This window comes from Myodes glareolus, chromosome 10 (genome assembly GCF_982192425.1).
Source record: "Myodes glareolus chromosome 10, mMyoGla1.1, whole genome shotgun sequence".
Classification (NCBI taxonomy): domain Eukaryota; kingdom Metazoa; phylum Chordata; class Mammalia; order Rodentia; family Cricetidae; genus Myodes; species Myodes glareolus.
Genome location: NC_142035.1, coordinates 58,748,098 through 58,766,289, shown reverse-complemented (window position 1 = coordinate 58,766,289; position 18,192 = coordinate 58,748,098). Strand labels below are relative to the sequence as shown.

The following is an 18,192-nucleotide window of genomic DNA, read 5'->3' as shown; positions in this document are numbered from 1 at the left end:
ATTTATACCAAGCCAAGTTCATATGCTACAACTATCGTTACCAGCAGTACAAAATAGTCAATAAAGCCTGGGGTTGTGAAGCCAGAGGTAGGCAGATCCCTAGGAGTTTAAGACTGCCTGGTTATATAGTGAGATCCTGTCTCAAAATAGAAACAAAATAAAAAAATAAACAAAAACCAAGAGATGGTTTTGAAAAAACAAAAAGAATCCAGGTGAAAAGTGTGCAATGGGGTCTCTCCAGGAAGCTGCCTTGACACATGTGAGGGCGATCACCAGGTACAGGAAAAGGGGACCATGGGAAAAAAAAAACTAGAATTGTGGCAGGAACTGGGCTGTCACCAAATAATTCCTCTTTCCTGGTGGCTCTCTGTGGCAGGCCTCGCCAACTCAAGTCTTGCTTGTACTCCTGGCCTTCCCTAACTCTAGTATAAATATCCGATTTACCCCTCCCCCCCCTTTTTTCCCCTTTTGTTCCCTGAAGAACAAATGGAAAAAAGTTTGGTCTGTCTCTGAGTCCCAGACTTGGATGAGCTAACCCTGAGATCCTGGCACGCCTATCCCGGGTCTAACCATATCTCTACACAGTAAACAGTGACCACCATGCCCATTACTTACCACAGCTTTAAGCTAAATGGCTTCTACACGTTGCCTCATTTATCTTCAGGACCCTGTGCTGGGATCTGAGCTCACGTCAGCCTCCTCCAGACCCCCTGTGAGCCTGCCTGTGTCTCAGGACTGCATCACAGGTGCCTGGACAGCCCTCTTGTTTCCAGCTCTTCCACATCCGCAGGCTGGTCTGGATGAGAGAGGAGCTGCTGCACAAGAGACTGCGAAGCCTGAGGTAAATCTTTCTCTGTGCTTCACGGCTGCTGAGAAAAGCTGACATCTATGGAGCACTAAGTATTTATGTGGACTATCCGATGAAGTATTTTCTTGTTCTGTGGAAGGGTGTATGGAGGCCTGGAGTGGCAGAGTACCTTGCTTAGGTCACCCAGTCTGTGCGAGGGGCTGGGAAATGGTAGCTGTTCTAGGAAGCATTTCTCAGAGCGCTGCCTCTCTACTACCCATAGGGGTCTCCCCCAGGAGGGGGCAGAGACTACTATATGTTTTTTTTTTTCCACATATAACAGTAGGGATTGAGGCTTGGAAAAGAAAGGCCTCATTATACTAGGGGAAGCTAATAAACATTTGAGAGTACAATGAGAAACGTAAAAAAAAAATCTTCTTTATATTCACTAAAAGTTTGTAAAACCCCTCCCTTCCAAAGAGATTTGAAATGCATAGATGGCATTCTGCATGGAGTGAAGAGACAGGCAGAGGACAGCGGCTTCAGACGATGGCTCCCTTTACCTGGTCACCTGGTGACCTCTGCTCTCATTGGCAGCTCTCCTCTGGGAGATACTGGTTAGCCTCAGAGCCCAGCCTAGTGCTGGCTCAGGAACTTTTCCCAGAGAAAGGAGAGGCTCCAGGGATATAGCTCTAAGTCTAGGAGAGCTGTCAAATTTGTCAACATCTTATGCTTCGCTTGTCTGGGGTGGAAGAGGTGTAGGGTGTCTAACTCAGAAGTAGTGGCTTAATGCTGTTCCCAAATCCTCAAAATGGGGCTTTCTTACATCAGAATTCCTGAGCAGCTGCCTCTGGTCCCCACCCAAGCTCCTTGAACTAGGTATCAAGAGGCAGTGGCAACTGTGCCTCAGCCTGGAACTCACCACTTCTGTCTGCCACAAATCACTCACAACAACAAAATTAATCGGGAGCAGAGAAAACAGGGCTGGATGTAAGATGATCCAGAAACACCCTGGCATCAAGCAACGAGAAACACAGTCAACAATAGAAATTGACCAGTAGTCTGCAGGCAAGAATGTCCGGATGTTCATAATGATAATTCTGGGTAGTAATCAAGAGAAGGTTAAAAAGATAACCCTTCAATGGCTTCCTGTTATTCCCAGAGCAAAATCTATGTGCTGCTTCTCTAGGCCTCCGGCACACACCTGCAGGCCCTCCTAGACCGCCTCATCCGCTATTCCTGGTTACTCAGCAATCACCCCGAACTCAGCAGATCTTATTACCCCTCCCCACTAGCTTTTGCCAATGCAGCATCATCTGCAGAGCCTCTCTCTACTCTGTTAGGTCAACTCCCCAATCTTTTTTGTGGGTCCTAGGGATCACATCAAGGTCCCTACGCAAACTCTCTACCAAGGAGTGCTACATAGCCCCACCCTTCCCTGTCATTCTGTCTGTCTAGCCTGTGTGTCTCCTCCTCAGAGACAATCCTTGTCTAGATGACTATTGTAGGAACACCACTGGCTGTGGGATATCAAGACTTTCTTTTTAAGCCTCTGTTTCAACGTGCGTTTGTTCTGTATTTTGGCTCATCCTCCACCTCCACAGAACCTTTCTACAGAGTCGGCCAAGCGACTGTCTCGCTGCTGAAATCTAAAGCAATGGGCACGCATAGAAGGTGCTGAAGAGCTTGACCAGGAATGCCTGGCACAGTGTGACCACCAATATAGGGACACCTTCCCCTCCTTCTACAGGCCTTGATATGAGAGTTGCAGGGTGGCATATAGTCTTCCTCAAGACTGCCTCAAAATCTCTGAAAAAAAAAATAGATCTAGTATCTGCAGAGTGTCTTAGTTAGGGTTTCTACGGCTGTGATAAAACCCCATGACCAAAAAACAACTTGGGGAGGAAATGGTTTATTTCAGCCTATAGTTCTACATCACAGTCCATTATTGAAGGAAGTCAAGTTGGAGCCTAGAGGCAGAAGTAATGCAGAGGCCATGGAAGAGTGCTGTTTACTGACTCATTTTGCCTGTTTTCTTATACAGTCCAGGACCACCTGCCAAAGGGTAGCATCATTCACAGTGAGCTGGGCTCTCTCACCTACAGGCAAATCTCACAGAGGCATTTCCTCAAATGAGATTCCTTCTTCCCAGATGACCTCGCTTGTGTCAAGTTGCCATAAAAATGAGACAGCCCAAAGAGGAAAGCATCAACTACACCGCTTCCGAAGGCTGCCTTCTCAAGGGTGAAAGTGTCCCAGCCCAGTTTGTGCGCACATCTCTCGCGGTTCACAACATGTGCTCTAGAACCAGCAGGCTTCTCGTTAGCTGCTTTAAGTCACCATAAGACTTCATGGTTTAAATAGCAACTCATTTTCTCAGGTAGCCCTGACAGTTGACTGGTGGTTCTTGGTTGGGGTCCCTCGTGAGGTCTGATGACAGATAGGACTGGAGCTACCCGACCGCTTGACTGAGTTGGTTGAGCGATGCATGGTGCCTGCACACATCTGTGTCAGGCCAGCTGAGCCTCTCCAGAGGATGGGTGTGAGCCTCCCCAGCTACAGGAACCTCAGAGCACAGCAGCTGGCGTCTCCCCAAGCAATCATTCCAAGAGATCCAGGTGAAGCCTGTGAGACTTCCTATGGCTGAAACTTGGGACGTCATGAAGTATCCCTTCTACTCAATTCTGCTGATCAAAAAGTGAGATTAGAGGGTCAGATTGACCAGATTCAAGGTGAGGAGAATTTACGAGGACATGAGTATTGGAGGCATAGTTCAGGGTGTGGTGGTGAGGACAGCTTGTGGCACAGTTAAGTTAACATTGCTTAGCTTCTCTGTGCCTCACTGGAGTCTTCTCTTCTGCAAAATGGGACCACAGAGTGTTTCTGCAAGGAGCAATGAGCTAACATATGGAAAGAACTCAGGGCTGCACTACACAAGTATTAGTCCATACTCACAGGGTAAGAAACATTTTCCCAGTTCATTTGTTTCCCAATGTCTATGGAATAGTTTGCAAAATGGTTTATAATTATCAGTCGCTCTCCACACAAACTAAGAAAAATGTCTGCCTTACTGTCAAGATATATATATATCTTGCTTTGCTTTGCTTTGTTTTGTTTTTCAAGTGAAAGTCAAGGCTTTAAGGTTAGAAAAAAGCAGCCATTCCTCATGATTGATTATGCTTTAAGAATGTTAATAAAATCTGCCAGGGCCCAGCAGATACCATTCTGAGCCACAGTGGTGACGAGTTCACATTCAGATCAGAAGCAGCAACACTGGTCATGACAAATTTCCCGTGGCATCAGTGGAAAAGGAGATATGAATGTGTTTGTCAGCAAACTTCTCCAAAACAAAAAGGAATCAGGATTTCCTGTTGGAGGCCTGAGTGACAAGTGATGTCCAGCATCTCACAGCCCCAAATGACCAGCCTTAGCACCAGCCAGAAAACAGGATCTGTCAACAAGTCATCAGGGGTCAGCTCCAGCTATGGAGACAGACACTTTTCTGTTGATGCCAAATCCAAACAAAGTTTAGAGGTCACTAAACTCAGCTCTAAATGTAAAAATGGCTTCATGACCTGAGCCTGCAGACACACATTCTACGGGATTTTCTACCACATTATCAGCCAATTCCTAATCTCCAGTATTTCAAGTAATCTTCAAACCCAAATCTCCAAACGTGTGCCCGTTGTGCCCATGTTCCAGCACTCACACCACTCCCTGCCTCCCCAAAGCTGCCATTTCCCACATTTTTGTTCCCACCCTCTTTTTTGTAGTCTACAAGAGATAATAGTAAGAGCAGCCTCGGTTATTTTCCCCGGCTTACACTCCAGACAGATGCTGTGGTAAGAGCTTCCTATCAACCACGCCCTTTATGTTCACCTTGGTCTGTCTATAGTAACTGGTCTGTGAACTTGCCCATTTATCCTGCTGCTGACCAAGAAGACTCCTGTGTAAAGACAGACTAACAGACCAATTAGTCAGAACTAGAGTCCCCAAATGGACTCACATCTATAGATGATGATGACTGAGAAAGAATTTTATTATGTAACACACACTAGCCTGAAACTTTCTATGTAGTCCAGACTAGTTCTTAACTTTTGATCCTTCTGCTTCCTGAGTGCTGGGATTACAGGCATGTATCACTATGCTTGGTGAAGTAATTAAGTTTTAGAACAAGGGTGCCAAAACTCTCTGGTGGGGGGAAATAATTATCTTTTTAACAAATTGTGCAGGGACAGCTGGATTTCCACACACAAAAGAAAAGAAGCCGTACCCCTGACTCATACCATATAAAACAATTAGCCTAAAGTATCGATGACTTCATCTAATAGTTAAAACTGTGAAAACTACTAGAAAAACATATGAGCAAAATATATGCAGTCCAGGTTATAGCCAAGGACGACTTTAAACTCCTCATTTTCCTGCCTCTAGCTCCTAAGTGCTGGGATTACTGACCTTGAGTTAACCTTCTCAGATTAAGAAGCCAAAGCACAGCAAGGTAAGAGGAACTAAACTGAAATGAACATGGTCTTTATCTCAGAAGATATCAGGAAGAAGAAAGTGAAAACACAGTGGAAGAAGACATTTGTAAATTATATATCTGACTAGAGTACAGCATATATAAACAGTTGTTGCAACTTAATGATAAAAGTAGGCCCAATTAAAAAGAATAGGCAAAGAATCTGCATGGATATTTCTCTGAAGATGGGGAAATGGTCAAGAAGATGCTCAACATCATCGGTTGGAAATGCAAATAAAACCCAAAATGAAATCCTGCTTTATAACCAAAGAAGAGCTAGAATCAATCGACACTCAGGGCTGGGAGCGTAGCTGAGTGGTATGACGCCCCTGACTGCCACTGCCACAGCTAGAGAAGACAGAGCAGCAAGTGTGGATGAGGGTGTAGAGAACCTTGTTATTTTGTGGTAGGAAATGAAATGGTGCAGCTGCTTTGGAAAACAGTTCAGTAACTCTTCAAAGATTCAATATTGATCAGGCCAACTTGTGAAACACTCCTTTAATCCCAGCACTTGAGGGAGAAAAGTCAGACAGATCTCTCTGAATTGGAGGCTAGCCTGGTCTACAAAGTAAGGCCAGCTAAGACTACATAGTGAGACCCAATCCAAAAGGGGTGTGGGTTGGGCAGGGAAATGGCTCAGAGGTTAAGAACACTTGCTGCTTCTGCAGAGGACTAGGGTCCTGTTCCTAGCACCCATATGGTGGCTCGTAGTCATTTATAACTCTAGTTCTAAGAGATCTTGACTTCTTCTGACCTCTGCAGACACCAGACACACATGTGGTGCACATGCATACATGCAGGTAAACACATACACATGAAATAAAGTAAATAAATCTAATAAAATTTAGAAGTTACATATTCAGTTATAGTTCAATCTAGCAATTACATAAAACAAGTGTCCTCACAAAAATTTACACATAAATACTCACAGGATACTCATAACAGTCAAAACATTACAAAATTCAAACATCTTATAGTTGATGAGTGAATAAAATATGGGATAACCAAATAACAGAATAATATGCCATTGTAAAAGACAGCAAGTATTGGTATATACTACATTGCATATAAACCTTGCAAATATGATTGGTTTTAAATGCAAACACTTCCTAGGTGGTCCTACTAATATGAAATATACAGGGTAGGTAAATTAAAAGAGTCAAAGAGTAGATCAGTGATCGCCTAGTTAGGGCTGAGAGGAGGACCAGTGTGACCACTAAGGATATGGCTTGTTTTGCAGGGTGACAAATGGTCTAAACTTGATGGTGGTAATGGCTAAATCAATTCTCTGAAAACCAATGAATTACTTCTTTTTTAAGGCAAGAAAGAAAATACAATGCCCCTGAAGGGAAGAGGAACCCTGCTCTTAGAACCTTTGTTCAGTACTTAACCTTTGCTTCCTGCTGGGTGCACCTCTTGATTAGAGTTCCCTTGATGACCAACTGTAACTCAAATAAACCTTTCCCTCCCTAAGTTGTTTTTGGTCAAGGTCTTTATCATGTCAATAGAAAACAAACTAAGATACACCCGGGTACTGACTCAAAAACTTCAATCCCTTAACTGGACCAAAGAAAATAATTTGATTATAGGTTTATACTGATTGTTACAGAAATGATCTCAGATCAAAATGAACATGCAGTATTTTAAATCAATGAATGGATATATGACATTTGAACATTTTCAAATAATCTCTTTTATTTTTATTTATGTGTATGCACACATGTATGCAGGTGCCTGCAGAGGCCACAAGAGGGTGCCAGATCCACTGGAGCTGGCATTACAGTCAGTTGTGAGCTGCAAGACCTGAGTGCTAGGAACCAAACTTAGGTCCTGTGCAAGAACTTTTGACTATCTAAACACCACATGGGGTAGATCTGAATAGTGTGAGCAGCCAAACCGTGTGGTCTTGACCTGCCCCAACTCTGCAAGGCCAGCTCCTTCTCAGTACTGAGGTCTTACCTAAAGTATCGTCTTCACAGACGCACGCACAGACTAAGTGCGGCTAGCCCACCTCACTGACTCCTCACAGATGTACAGTCTAAGTGCGGCTAGCCCACCTTACTGAGCCCTCACAGATGTACAGTCTAAGTGCGGCTAGCCCACCTCCTCACAGATGTACAGTCTAAGTGCGGCTAGCCCACCTCACTGAGCCCTCACAGATGTACAGTCTAAGTGCGGCTAGCCTACCTTACTGAGCCCTCACAGATGTACAGTCTAAGTGCGGCTAGCCTACCTCACTGACTCCTCACAGATGTACAGTCTAAGTGCGGCTAGCCCACCTCACTCCTCACAGATGTACAGTCTAAGTGCGGCTAGCCTACCTCACTGACTCCTCACAGATGTACAGTCTAAGTGCGGCTAGCCCACCTCACTGACTCCTCACAGATCCACAGTCTAAGTGCGGCTAGCCCACCTCACTGACTCCTCACAGATCCACAGTCTAAGTGTGGCTAGCCCACCTCACTGACTCCTCACAGACTCATGCACAATCTCAGTGCGGCTAGCCCACCTCACTGACTACTCACTGAGCAGTCTCATATCGCCTTCCTGGTACACAATACTTATTCATAGCAATGGATAAAATAATTTACCTGTTTCTTTGTGTCCGACTCACTGTAACATAAGTTCTACCAGGGCGTGATTGTATGCATCTTGTTTGTTAGGTTAAATGAGCCATGTAAGAGTGTGGAATATACACATCACACTCTTAGCTTGGGACTTATAGCCACAGTCTTGACTATGCCACCCACACCTGCTCTGACTGGGGACTGCTGGGCCCTGGCAGCTCTCCCACTGGTCTTCACTGCTGTTGAAGACGCCAAACACCTTGCTCCGGGTCTTTCAGTCCTTCTAAAACAGACTTATGTGTGTGTGTGTTTCCCTTAGATCCTTCTCCCTCCCCAAACCCACGAGGGGAAGTTACTCTTATCGGATATCTCTGAATGTTCTCTCTCTCTTCCTGGGCAGCCATCAAAATCCGGTCTTTTGTCTTTAAAGTTCAAAAAAAAACTTGTCAAGTAGATGTTTGTGCTTCTCTGATTGCGATCTGTTGTTGTCTTTTCTATTTTTTCTTTCTTTCTATGCCCTTATTAATCACAGTTTGGACTTCCACACCGTTTCCCAGCTCCGGCAATTCTTTTGTGATGTTAAGTGTGAGGACCCCGGGTATTCATAGGGTTTGCCTATCTTCGGGTGCCATTCTCAAAGGCATTTGTCCATGAATGTGCAGATGCTAATGAACGATTCTGAAGTTTGCTCTGTCACTGAAAACAGCTAAACCCTTGTCTCATACACCACCACTGTGATGTATTATTATTAGCAGGGCATTTTCCGTCTTTTTATCTTTTCAGCATCTTACCAGCTCCAATAGTCACTGGTTTTAATGAACAGACTGGGAAGTAACAGACACAAGGCTTCTACATCAGAGGAAGAAATCCAGCTTTCATTTGATGAGTATGAGCCCTGGGAGAAAAAGTAGATTTGATAGAAGAGCCAGGCCAAGAGGTTGTTTTTCCCTCTAGACTTCTTCGCATCTTGTGTTTTTTGTTTTGAGACAGGGTCTCATTCACAGCCCAGGCTGGTCTACCTCAAACTCTTGCTTCCTGAGTGCTGGGACTGCAGGTGTGAGCCACCATGTCTAGTCAAAGGTTTAACTTCACTTTGTTTGTTGTTTGAGGCAGGGTCTCACTCTGCAGCCCAGGCTGGCTTCAAACTGACTATGTATCCTAGGTCCCCGCTGAACTTGCTAAATCCTGCCTCAGTCTACCAAGTGCTGGGATTACAGACATGAGCCACCATGTCTGGTGTTATTTGCATTTTTAGAATGGAAAAACTGTTCTATTTTTGTTTCCATAATCAAGTCTTTAGAGACAAATCTCAGTCTCCTCCGGAATCCACAGGAAGAATTATTTGCAGCTAAAACAGCTCCTGAGTGCAATCATGCTAGAGAGACGGCCAAGGGCACTGATGGCCGCGCTACAATTTTCTTCTGTGTTTTGCTCGAAGACGCAGATGCTATGGTTAAAGTTAGACTGAAGAGGTTTATCTCAAGTAGCTGAGAACACATTGGTTTTCATGCCAAGTCCAGAAATAAACCCTAGGTGATGTTTAGGTCCTGCGTGGGATAAACAGTAGTCTAGGAAGCAAACAGTCTGAGAGCCAGGATGCTAACAGACTGGAGGTGGAAACAAGGATGTACATGTGGATAAACGTGCTCACAGTTCATCTCACTGTGCCACCAAAGGGTGAACTAGCTCAGAATTTACCCACCCAATTCAGAAAAATAATTTGAAAAAAATCTGAAGAACCCATACATTCTCTTATTGGCAAGAACATCTGAAGGACTTATAGTTAGCTATTACTTGATTTCAATAAAATTATTATAAATATATCTGAGTATTTTTATTCCTGCTTGATAAGCATCCAATCATTCATATCAGTCAAGAAAAGCTACAATTCAGTAAATAAACCTAATTGTTTGTTCCTAAAGGTTTTCTGCTAACTATGATTGAACTAAGACACATCTAAAGGATCTCCATATGGAATGGTATGAAACAGTTACTTCAAAACTAATTACCTAGCTGTTAACATTCTTGTTGACTCTGGAGCATCGAGCAGTCCAACAGGAGGCAGGAGGCAAGGAGTACAATGCCCTGACTTCTAAGGTCACTGCTAGAGTCTCCAGATTCTGCAGAGGCATCTCACCTTTACGGCTGCTTATAACCTAAGGTGGGGTTGGGTATACTTTGCATCAAACCCAACACTGCAGAATTCGAGGTATCACTCAGAAAGCTCACATGTTTCTTCTCTCCCCATTATGGGCCTAGAGAAGAGGAATGGCTGCAAAACACTGCCTTCACTCTAGTAACCACACTTGCCCTTCTACCCAGTACAGAATAAGACACGGATTTATTTCTAACGCAATGAGAGAATTAACATGATGTGTAGAGTTGCAGGCAAAGGGAGGCACATAACTGAACTCCAGGTTCAAGAGTTCCTATGTCTGCTTTTACCACTAAAGTATCTCACTCCTTCCTGAATATATATATATATATATATATATATATATATATATATATATATATGAATACACACACACCTCTCCTCCCATCGCTAGCACTTCTTCACGCAGGCTATCTGCAGACTCCCCACGGGTACTAAGGCGGGCTGGCGGGCTGGCTTCCACATTATCTTAGGCTGTCAGCGATACCGGAACGGCCACTCTTCTGAGCCTGTTCTCCAAATGTAACACTGTTGGTAATTTTTACCCTGCTCCTCAGGTCTCAAACTTGGTCAAACATCTGCCTAGCAACTGGGAAAAACTTTCACGGCTGCTTTCAAGGCTGCTTTCCTAGAAGTGGGAGGGTGAGGAGTCTTTAGCTCTGTCTGTTCACGGTCATGTTCAGGTTTAAATTAAATAATAAACCCCATGTGACTAACAGTGTTTATAGTGACATATAACAAGGGTTTGGCACACCATGACTGTTACATTATTACAAATACCCACTTCAAGTGGTCTCCTTTATGGCATAAGAGAGTAAGTCACAAGGCTTGTTGAGGGTTAACCCATCAATTGCAAAAAGGAAAATGGAGAATGGGGATGATACATCAGCACCCGCCCCCACACACTTTCTTCCTTTTACAGGCAAAACATTCGCAAGGGAGTCAGACACTTAACAATAAAGTCAATATGGAATGTTTTTAATGCCCATGGAGTCACAGTTGGTAAGTACTCCATTGGCTATGCTGACCTTAATTTCTAACAAATTAAGACCACATGCTTGGGCTGTGGTCCAAGCTGGACAGAAGGATGGACGTTAGTCTGAACACATGTGAGGTGTGCCAACTGTTGAAACTGAAGCGTGTTTAAGATGCTATATCTTCTCTGGTAATGAATATGTCAGTTGAGTGACTCCAACCACCAACTATGTCCCCAACACCATGTGTCAACAGGCTTGGAAGCCCTGGCTACAGTCCACAGCACTGTTTTAGAGTCCAAGGTCCTTCTCCACACCTTCTGTGTCCCTTAGAATAGCAGGGGCCAGCTGGTGGGCTTGGGCCACATATGCTATTTCTGTGCATAGGATGTGAGCGGACGGTAAGTCAGACCAGGATGTGAGTCAGATCATACCAAGTGTCGACAGAAACTGATCTTCAAAGCAAACTAGAAGCATCATGCCAGGCTTCGGCACCACTGGGAAGGAGCTACAGCTTGAAAGACACTTGTAATTACTACACATAAGAGAAACGCTAAAAATATGGACGGTGAGCATTGACAAAGGCCTGCCAACGGGGAAAAGAGGGGGAAAGGTGGAAGTCACACCCTAGAAGCCCTAAAATTTTGTGGTAAAAAGATTTATCAGGGTCACATATTTCTTCAGAATACTAAGCCAGACATGTAGAAGCAGTAAATTCGGATAGCTCATTTGTTTCCCCCACAAATAAAACACTTCACCAGCCTTTCAGATTAATGGTTCCAAACTAGGGTGTTGCGTGTGCGTGTGTGCACACACAATCACAAATGTGCATGTGTATGCCCATGCACGCGGCAGTCAGAAGATAGCTTTGGCTGCCATTTGTTAGGTGCTACCTACCTTGCTTTTTGAGCCAGGGTCTCACTGGCCTGAGATACATGAGACCCTGTCTCAAATGAAACAAAATAAAATCATCTATGGGGACTGAGCTATGGAGCTCCACCAAAAACAAACAAACCTGTAATTATCTTTGTAAAAATGAAAAACTGCTAACACTATGACAGCCACATTATTAGTTAAACAGAATACATACATTCCTTTTATTAAGCCCATGGAGATCATATGGCAAAATGTCAGCTGTGGAAAATGTTTGGTCATTGTGTTTCAGCTAAAAATTATGTGTTTGGATGTGTAGGAAGAGCTGTTGGGACAGTGTGAGGTTCTTCATACTCTTACTCATTTGATTTCTATTTTTATAACAGAAAACAACAACAACAAAGATCTTCAGGAGAGACCAGTGTAAGCCTGGTTTTTGTTGTTTTGTTTTCTCGTTTCTCTCTAACCATCAGATTGTGTGAAGACTCACGGTAGCTAATGGCACTGTTAAGTGTCCCTGCCAGAATCAGGAAAGAAGCGCAGGATGAGCCAGGCAGACCCAGTTCTCTGTGAGTCCACAGAATGGCGAAGGAAAGAGGGTCACTGGCCACAGAAGCCCTTTCGGTGACAGCAAGCAGCTTCTCTTTACGGAGCAACTATGGTTTTGCTTTCTGAACTGTGAGGAGCTCACTGCTGGTCACACTCATAGCTGACTACAGAGAGGCTGCCACTCCAGGGTGGCATGCATGGTTTCACCGGCATGCTGTGCAAAGGGCTGTGAAGTATGAGCAGGAAGTGACTGCAGCAGAGCACGTTGGGAGCACGCGTTCCTACCAAGGGCCGCGTGTGGGTGGGCTTTCTTGACCCACCTCACAACCAGGGATCCACCCTGTATGCTTCTGGCCAGGCATTTCTTCTCTCTTCTGCTGTCCTAGGATCTGTCCCATGACCTTTTCTATGGAAGTGGGGCCAGAAGGTGACAGTTTACCCACTAAAACCCTAACGCCCAGATCTGGAAACAACTATCAATTACCATGGCCATGTCGGCTAAGGCGAATGGAACCCATGACATTGTCCAAGCACTTTCTGATCTTCCTACATACGGGCTCTTTCCTTATCAGTTTCCTTTGAGTAATTCTTACTCATCCTTCAGAGCCTCGGGGGTGCCTCTTTCCACACTCCAGCGCCAGGCCAGGCTCCCTGATACCTGGAAACTGGGCTGCAGTTCGTGGTGTTTCACCCAGTCCTCATTTAGTTCTATGACAACATGAAGGATGTCTGCTTCGTTTCCAGTTCCTCAAGGACAGAAACCAGGCCTGTTTCTGCTGCATGCACAGGATTGTGTCTGCCTAGCAAAAGCTTCCTTGTGGCAAGATGCTTCAAGGGCTCCCGGGGTGAAATCCATACCAGTGGGAAGAATGCCACGTGTCCAAGTGAACAGTTACCAAGGGGTATTCCCCCTCTTGGGTGCTGGACATTTACCTGAGCTTCGTACTAGCTGAAATGGCAGAAGCTATGATACCTCCTCACTTGTTTCCTAGGGCTTGTTTGGCTGCCTAGGATACTATGGGAGGCCCTGGGCTGTGGCTGTCCTGGAGGGGTGGGAAGAATGGACAGGAGCAGAAAGGGTCTGGAGAGGGCGGGGTGGGGGCAGCCAGGCACTGACCTCGGCTAATGCGCTGCTTCTCCCCAGACAGGATGCCGGGGCTGTCGATGATGCTGATGCTCTTCAGAACCTGGTTGGGCAGCTGCGAACACATGAATCTGGAAGAGACAGAACAAAAGTTGGGGCCAGGAACTGGACCTTGAGGAAGTCTCTAACGGTGGGGCTCCTTGGGTTCTCTACTCACCGCTGTCTGTAAAGAGGATGTGGAGGAGACAGAGGCTAAAGACGCCCTATGAAATGGGCTGTGGAGCAGGGGAGGGGCTTGGGGGAAACTGATGGCAGCTTCCCTGGTACCACATAATAGATGCCATTCCACAGACAGGAGTGGGGGATGGGCTGCAACCCATCTAGCCACCACTTGATCTCTTATTGTAATTATGGTTTTAGGTAAGATTTATCAAATAGTTGGGCATTTTCCAAATATCGCCTATTTTGGTCCCTAAATTAACTGTCTTCCATCAATCTTGGAGAGGTTAAGCAGCTGAGTCGCTCAGAACCGGGCCTTAAGCTCAGTCCTACCCCCACGAACCTCCTGTGCCACCTCCATGTTCAAGCATCCTCAGCTTCTGCCGCCTCCTTCAGGGTGTACTTCTAGGCCAGAGTACCCGAGTCTGCCCTATACTGTTCTGCAGACTGCTAGAGGACCTACGGCTGATGTCCCTTTCTGAGGCCCCAGTGACCCAGCATCTAGTCCAAAGTCTCCCGTGCTTCAAGTTCAGCAAAAGGCAGATACCTCTGGGAAACATCACTCCTCAGATGCTTAGACGGAAGTCCTAGGGGTGCCCTGAGAACAGGTGAGGGGAGTCAGCAGAGGTCCTGACTAAGCATCTAACACCTCTTCTCTGGTCTCTCTTGCCTGCCTCCTCCTTCTGCTCATGATCCCAATTGCTAGGCTTCCAGTCATTTGCCCTAACAACCTGGAAGTGCAGTGGGAGAGAAGGAAAATTTTGTACTGTGCTCCAGCAGACTTGGGCTCAGAGTCTGTTTGGCTTTGACGGTGATCTTCTATGAGACCTTAGACATAAGCCATCCCCTGTGGGCCTCAGTTTCCTTATGTGTAAAGAGAGACTGCTAAACTAGAGTCTGGCGTGTCCTTGGAGCTTTCCCGGTGTGAGCCAGTGAGTAATAGCAGGAAGCACTTTGTTACTTCCGCCTCGGCTTGGACCTTTGTTAGGCTTGTGTATGTTTTATGGGGGAAACAGTGCCTCTCCTCTTCCTGTTTTAAAAGTGCCTGACTTCTGTATCTGTGTGGGCAGAGGCTTGGAAACGCCTGGGAACAGCTCAGTTCTTCCATTCAGTGGAACTGTGGGGATTACTCAGAAAGTAAGTATGCTGGGAATGCAGGATAAGGAGGCCACAAGGAAGCCTCACAGCTTCCACAGCTGTGGCCAGAGCAGCCCGGTGGGCAGGGGAGCCCCAAGGTGCTATCGCTGACATTCATGAAAACTGTCCTTTAAGGGGCTCGGGACTAGGTAGTCACACATTTTTTTTTTTTCCTGTATTTACGAATCAGTCCGAGAGGAGGAAAGGCAACTCTTTGAAGCACAGATTAGTCATGACATCATGGGGAAATAATATATGGCTGGCCGGAGACTACAAGCTAGTACTTTCTAAGACAGATGAGTGGAACTCAGTCCAGAAAGTTGAAAATCGCCATAATATTAAAAATGAAGCCAAATACATGTAAGAGAAACCTTTCATTTATCCGGTCCCTCTAGTGCCCTGCGCCCAACTGCCCAACGCGAGCAGAGCGAGGATGTGAGCAGAGCACACAGGGCATTAGTCACTGCTTGTTAGGTTCCCAGAGAGAGCATGACTTTCCTGTTCTGCTCTCTAGAACTGGGGGAGAAACGGAGTTCTGCGCACCATTTCTTGTCAGTCTATCCTGAAACAAGTTGAACATGTTGAACACGCTGTACTTCTGTGAAACTATTTTACACAAACTGTCCCCGCAGGGAGGCTCACACACAGGATCAAATTTTCCAAAACAAAAAATCCCTAGATTTTGGTGTGAGGCTAACAGAGGGACTTAAAATTCCTACAGTGCTCATCCCTAGGATGTACAGCAAGAACTTGTCAACAGCCCCTAGGTCAGGTGTGAGCCACAGAGCAAGAGGCAGTACTGTTGAGTTATCTCTAACTCCACACAGCAGCAAGGACAACTGCGGGGGGGGGGGGGCAGACAGACAGACAGACAGTAGCCAGACAAGGCTAGGCAGGCAGAGAGCACAAGCAGGCACTGGGCCTTTAGGGTACCACAGCAGGTACTGCAAGGTTAGGTCTACACATGTGGACATTATCCTAAACCACATTCTACTGTAACCAGGAACCCCTAATATCACGATGCCAATTGCCACTGACCTTTCCACCCTGAGAAAGGAAGGTGGAAAGGCAAGATTTGCCGTGCCCCTCACACCAGGACAGCTCTGGCAGAAATGTTCTGCGGGAACATTTCTGGGCAGAGATCTGCTGTACCAAGATGGATTCCCCACCCTTTCCTGGAGTCGTTATATCAGTGCAGACACCTGGCAGGTGTGCTGCAGAGAGCCAGAGCCTCTCCCTGCTTCCATAGGTCCCCCTCCCACGGACATGATGAATTTTGTTTCCCAAGGTAAAAGAAGAAAACAATCAAGATCCTTCACTGGACCCCAGCTCCATGTCACCTCCAAGTCTAGGGAAAGCCAAGGGTAGCAAAGGCGAGGAGGATAAAGTAACGTCAGGTATCATAAGATATCATAGCAAGCAGGTTGCTAGTTCTGCCTTACAGGAACACAAGGAGGTACAAATATTAGGTTACTCAGAATTACCTCCAAAAGCTAAAAATCTAAGTTAATGATTAATGTTTAAAGAATAAATTTGGGCTGGCAAGATGGCTCAGTGGGTAAGGGTGCTTGCAGCTTGACTCTGATGACCTGAGTCAATCCCCAGGACCTGCATGGTAGAAGAGAAAACTGATTCCCACAGCTTGTTCAGTGTCCCCACATACTCACAGTAGATAGCTGACCACCCCTCACCTGCTAAATACCTATTTTTTAAGAATTAGAAAACGAAATTGGTAGACTGAGCATTGTGATTCACCCCTGTAATCCAAGCACCTGGGAGCCCTGGGCGTTAGAATGGGGACAATCAGGAGATAGGATTAGCTTCAGCTTTATACTGAGTTGGAGATCAGTCTGGGCTACGTGTGACCCAAATTTTTTATTTTCAAAGCACAAAACAAAACGGAAAAACCAGATCTGTAAAAGAATTGTCGACACCTGAATACTGATTTTGATTTTTCAATGAAACTATAAGGTTTTCAGTTACTATGAAAATAATACCACCAGCGCTGACTAACCCCTGACCATGTGCCAGGCTTGCTCTACTTTATGTGTCCATGGATTAAATCCTTACTGCAATCTGAGAGGCATTACAAAAGGGCAATCTGGGGCTTGGAAGGGCCACACGCCTTCACTTGTCATAGCCCACTGGTGACAAGTGAGGGAGCTGAGATGTAAGCTGGCCGTCCTGGGTTCGTCTGAACCATACGGCTACTGCTATCACTGCACACACTGCAATCACTGCTGAGTCTCTTTACCACACACGGGTAATATCCTGAAACAAAGGCCCGGCGTGTCACTGCCCCTAGACTTCCACGTTCAGTCTGCACTCTACGTCATGGTATGGGGAGTTAGGCAGCGGTGCACGACAGACAGGGGATGTGGATGTGGGCGATCCCACTTGAACAGGTCTCTAAGCCTCTCCATGCGACTCTATCAGGTTTGTCACTCAGCTCAAATCATAACAGGAAGGGAGCATAGAGCAGTTTCAAAATACTTCCTTTGATCCTGTCTGCCTTACCAATGAGTACAAATCCAGGGATTATACAGCGTAAATAGAAATCTATAAAAAGACTTGGCAACTCAGTATCACAGCCCCACTAGTGATGTTCACATCTAGGCTACATGAATGCTCCTTTCTCAACTGCCATGGAGGAAAGACAGAAGCAGTGTGCCAGCCTAGAAGAATCTGCCCAAACCAAGGGGAAAGGGCACATTTCCTGAAATGGTGAAACCAAAATCATACAGGTAGCTGTCAATCAGGAACAGTGGTTTGGGATCTGGAGAGATGACTTGGTGGTTAAGAACCCTGGCTGCTCTACCAAAGGACTTAGGTCTGAATCCCAGAACCCTTTTGGTGACTATAACTCCAGTTCCAGGGGATCTGAAAACCTCTTTGGGACTCTGCTAGCACCAGGCAGAAATGTGATATACAAATGCACATACAGGTAAAACATCCACATATGTATATATATATATTTATATATATATAATATAATTATATATATATAAAACAAAAAACAAAACAACAATAGCAAAAAAATAACAAGAACCCCCAAACAAGCTGGGTAGTGATGTTATATACCTTTAATCCCAGCAGTTGGGAGACAGGTGAATGTTTGAATTTTAGGTCTGCTTGATCTACAGAGCAAGTTCCAGAAAACCGAGGGCTACACAGAGAAACCCTGTCTCGAAAAACCCCAAAACAAACAAACAAAAAACCCAAAAGAAACACAACAACTAAAAAACCCCAATAGATTGTAGCTGGGTACGGTAGTGCACACTTTTAATCCCAGAACTCAGGAAGCAGAGGCAAGTGGATCTCTGAGTTC

The 18,192-nt window shown here is 45.4% G+C and overlaps 1 protein-coding gene across 1 annotated transcript in view; it reads right to left on the bottom strand.

The window, feature by feature from the left end:
- Ehd4 (EH domain containing 4) overlaps positions 1-18,192 on the bottom strand; it is a 70,472-nt gene that overhangs the window by 26,943 nt on the left and 25,337 nt on the right. Inside the window, exon 3 of the mRNA XM_048459633.3 lies at positions 13,542-13,639. Coding sequence (XP_048315590.1) covers positions 13,542-13,639 — 98 coding nt within the window. The remainder of the gene's footprint in view (positions 1-13,541; positions 13,640-18,192) is intronic.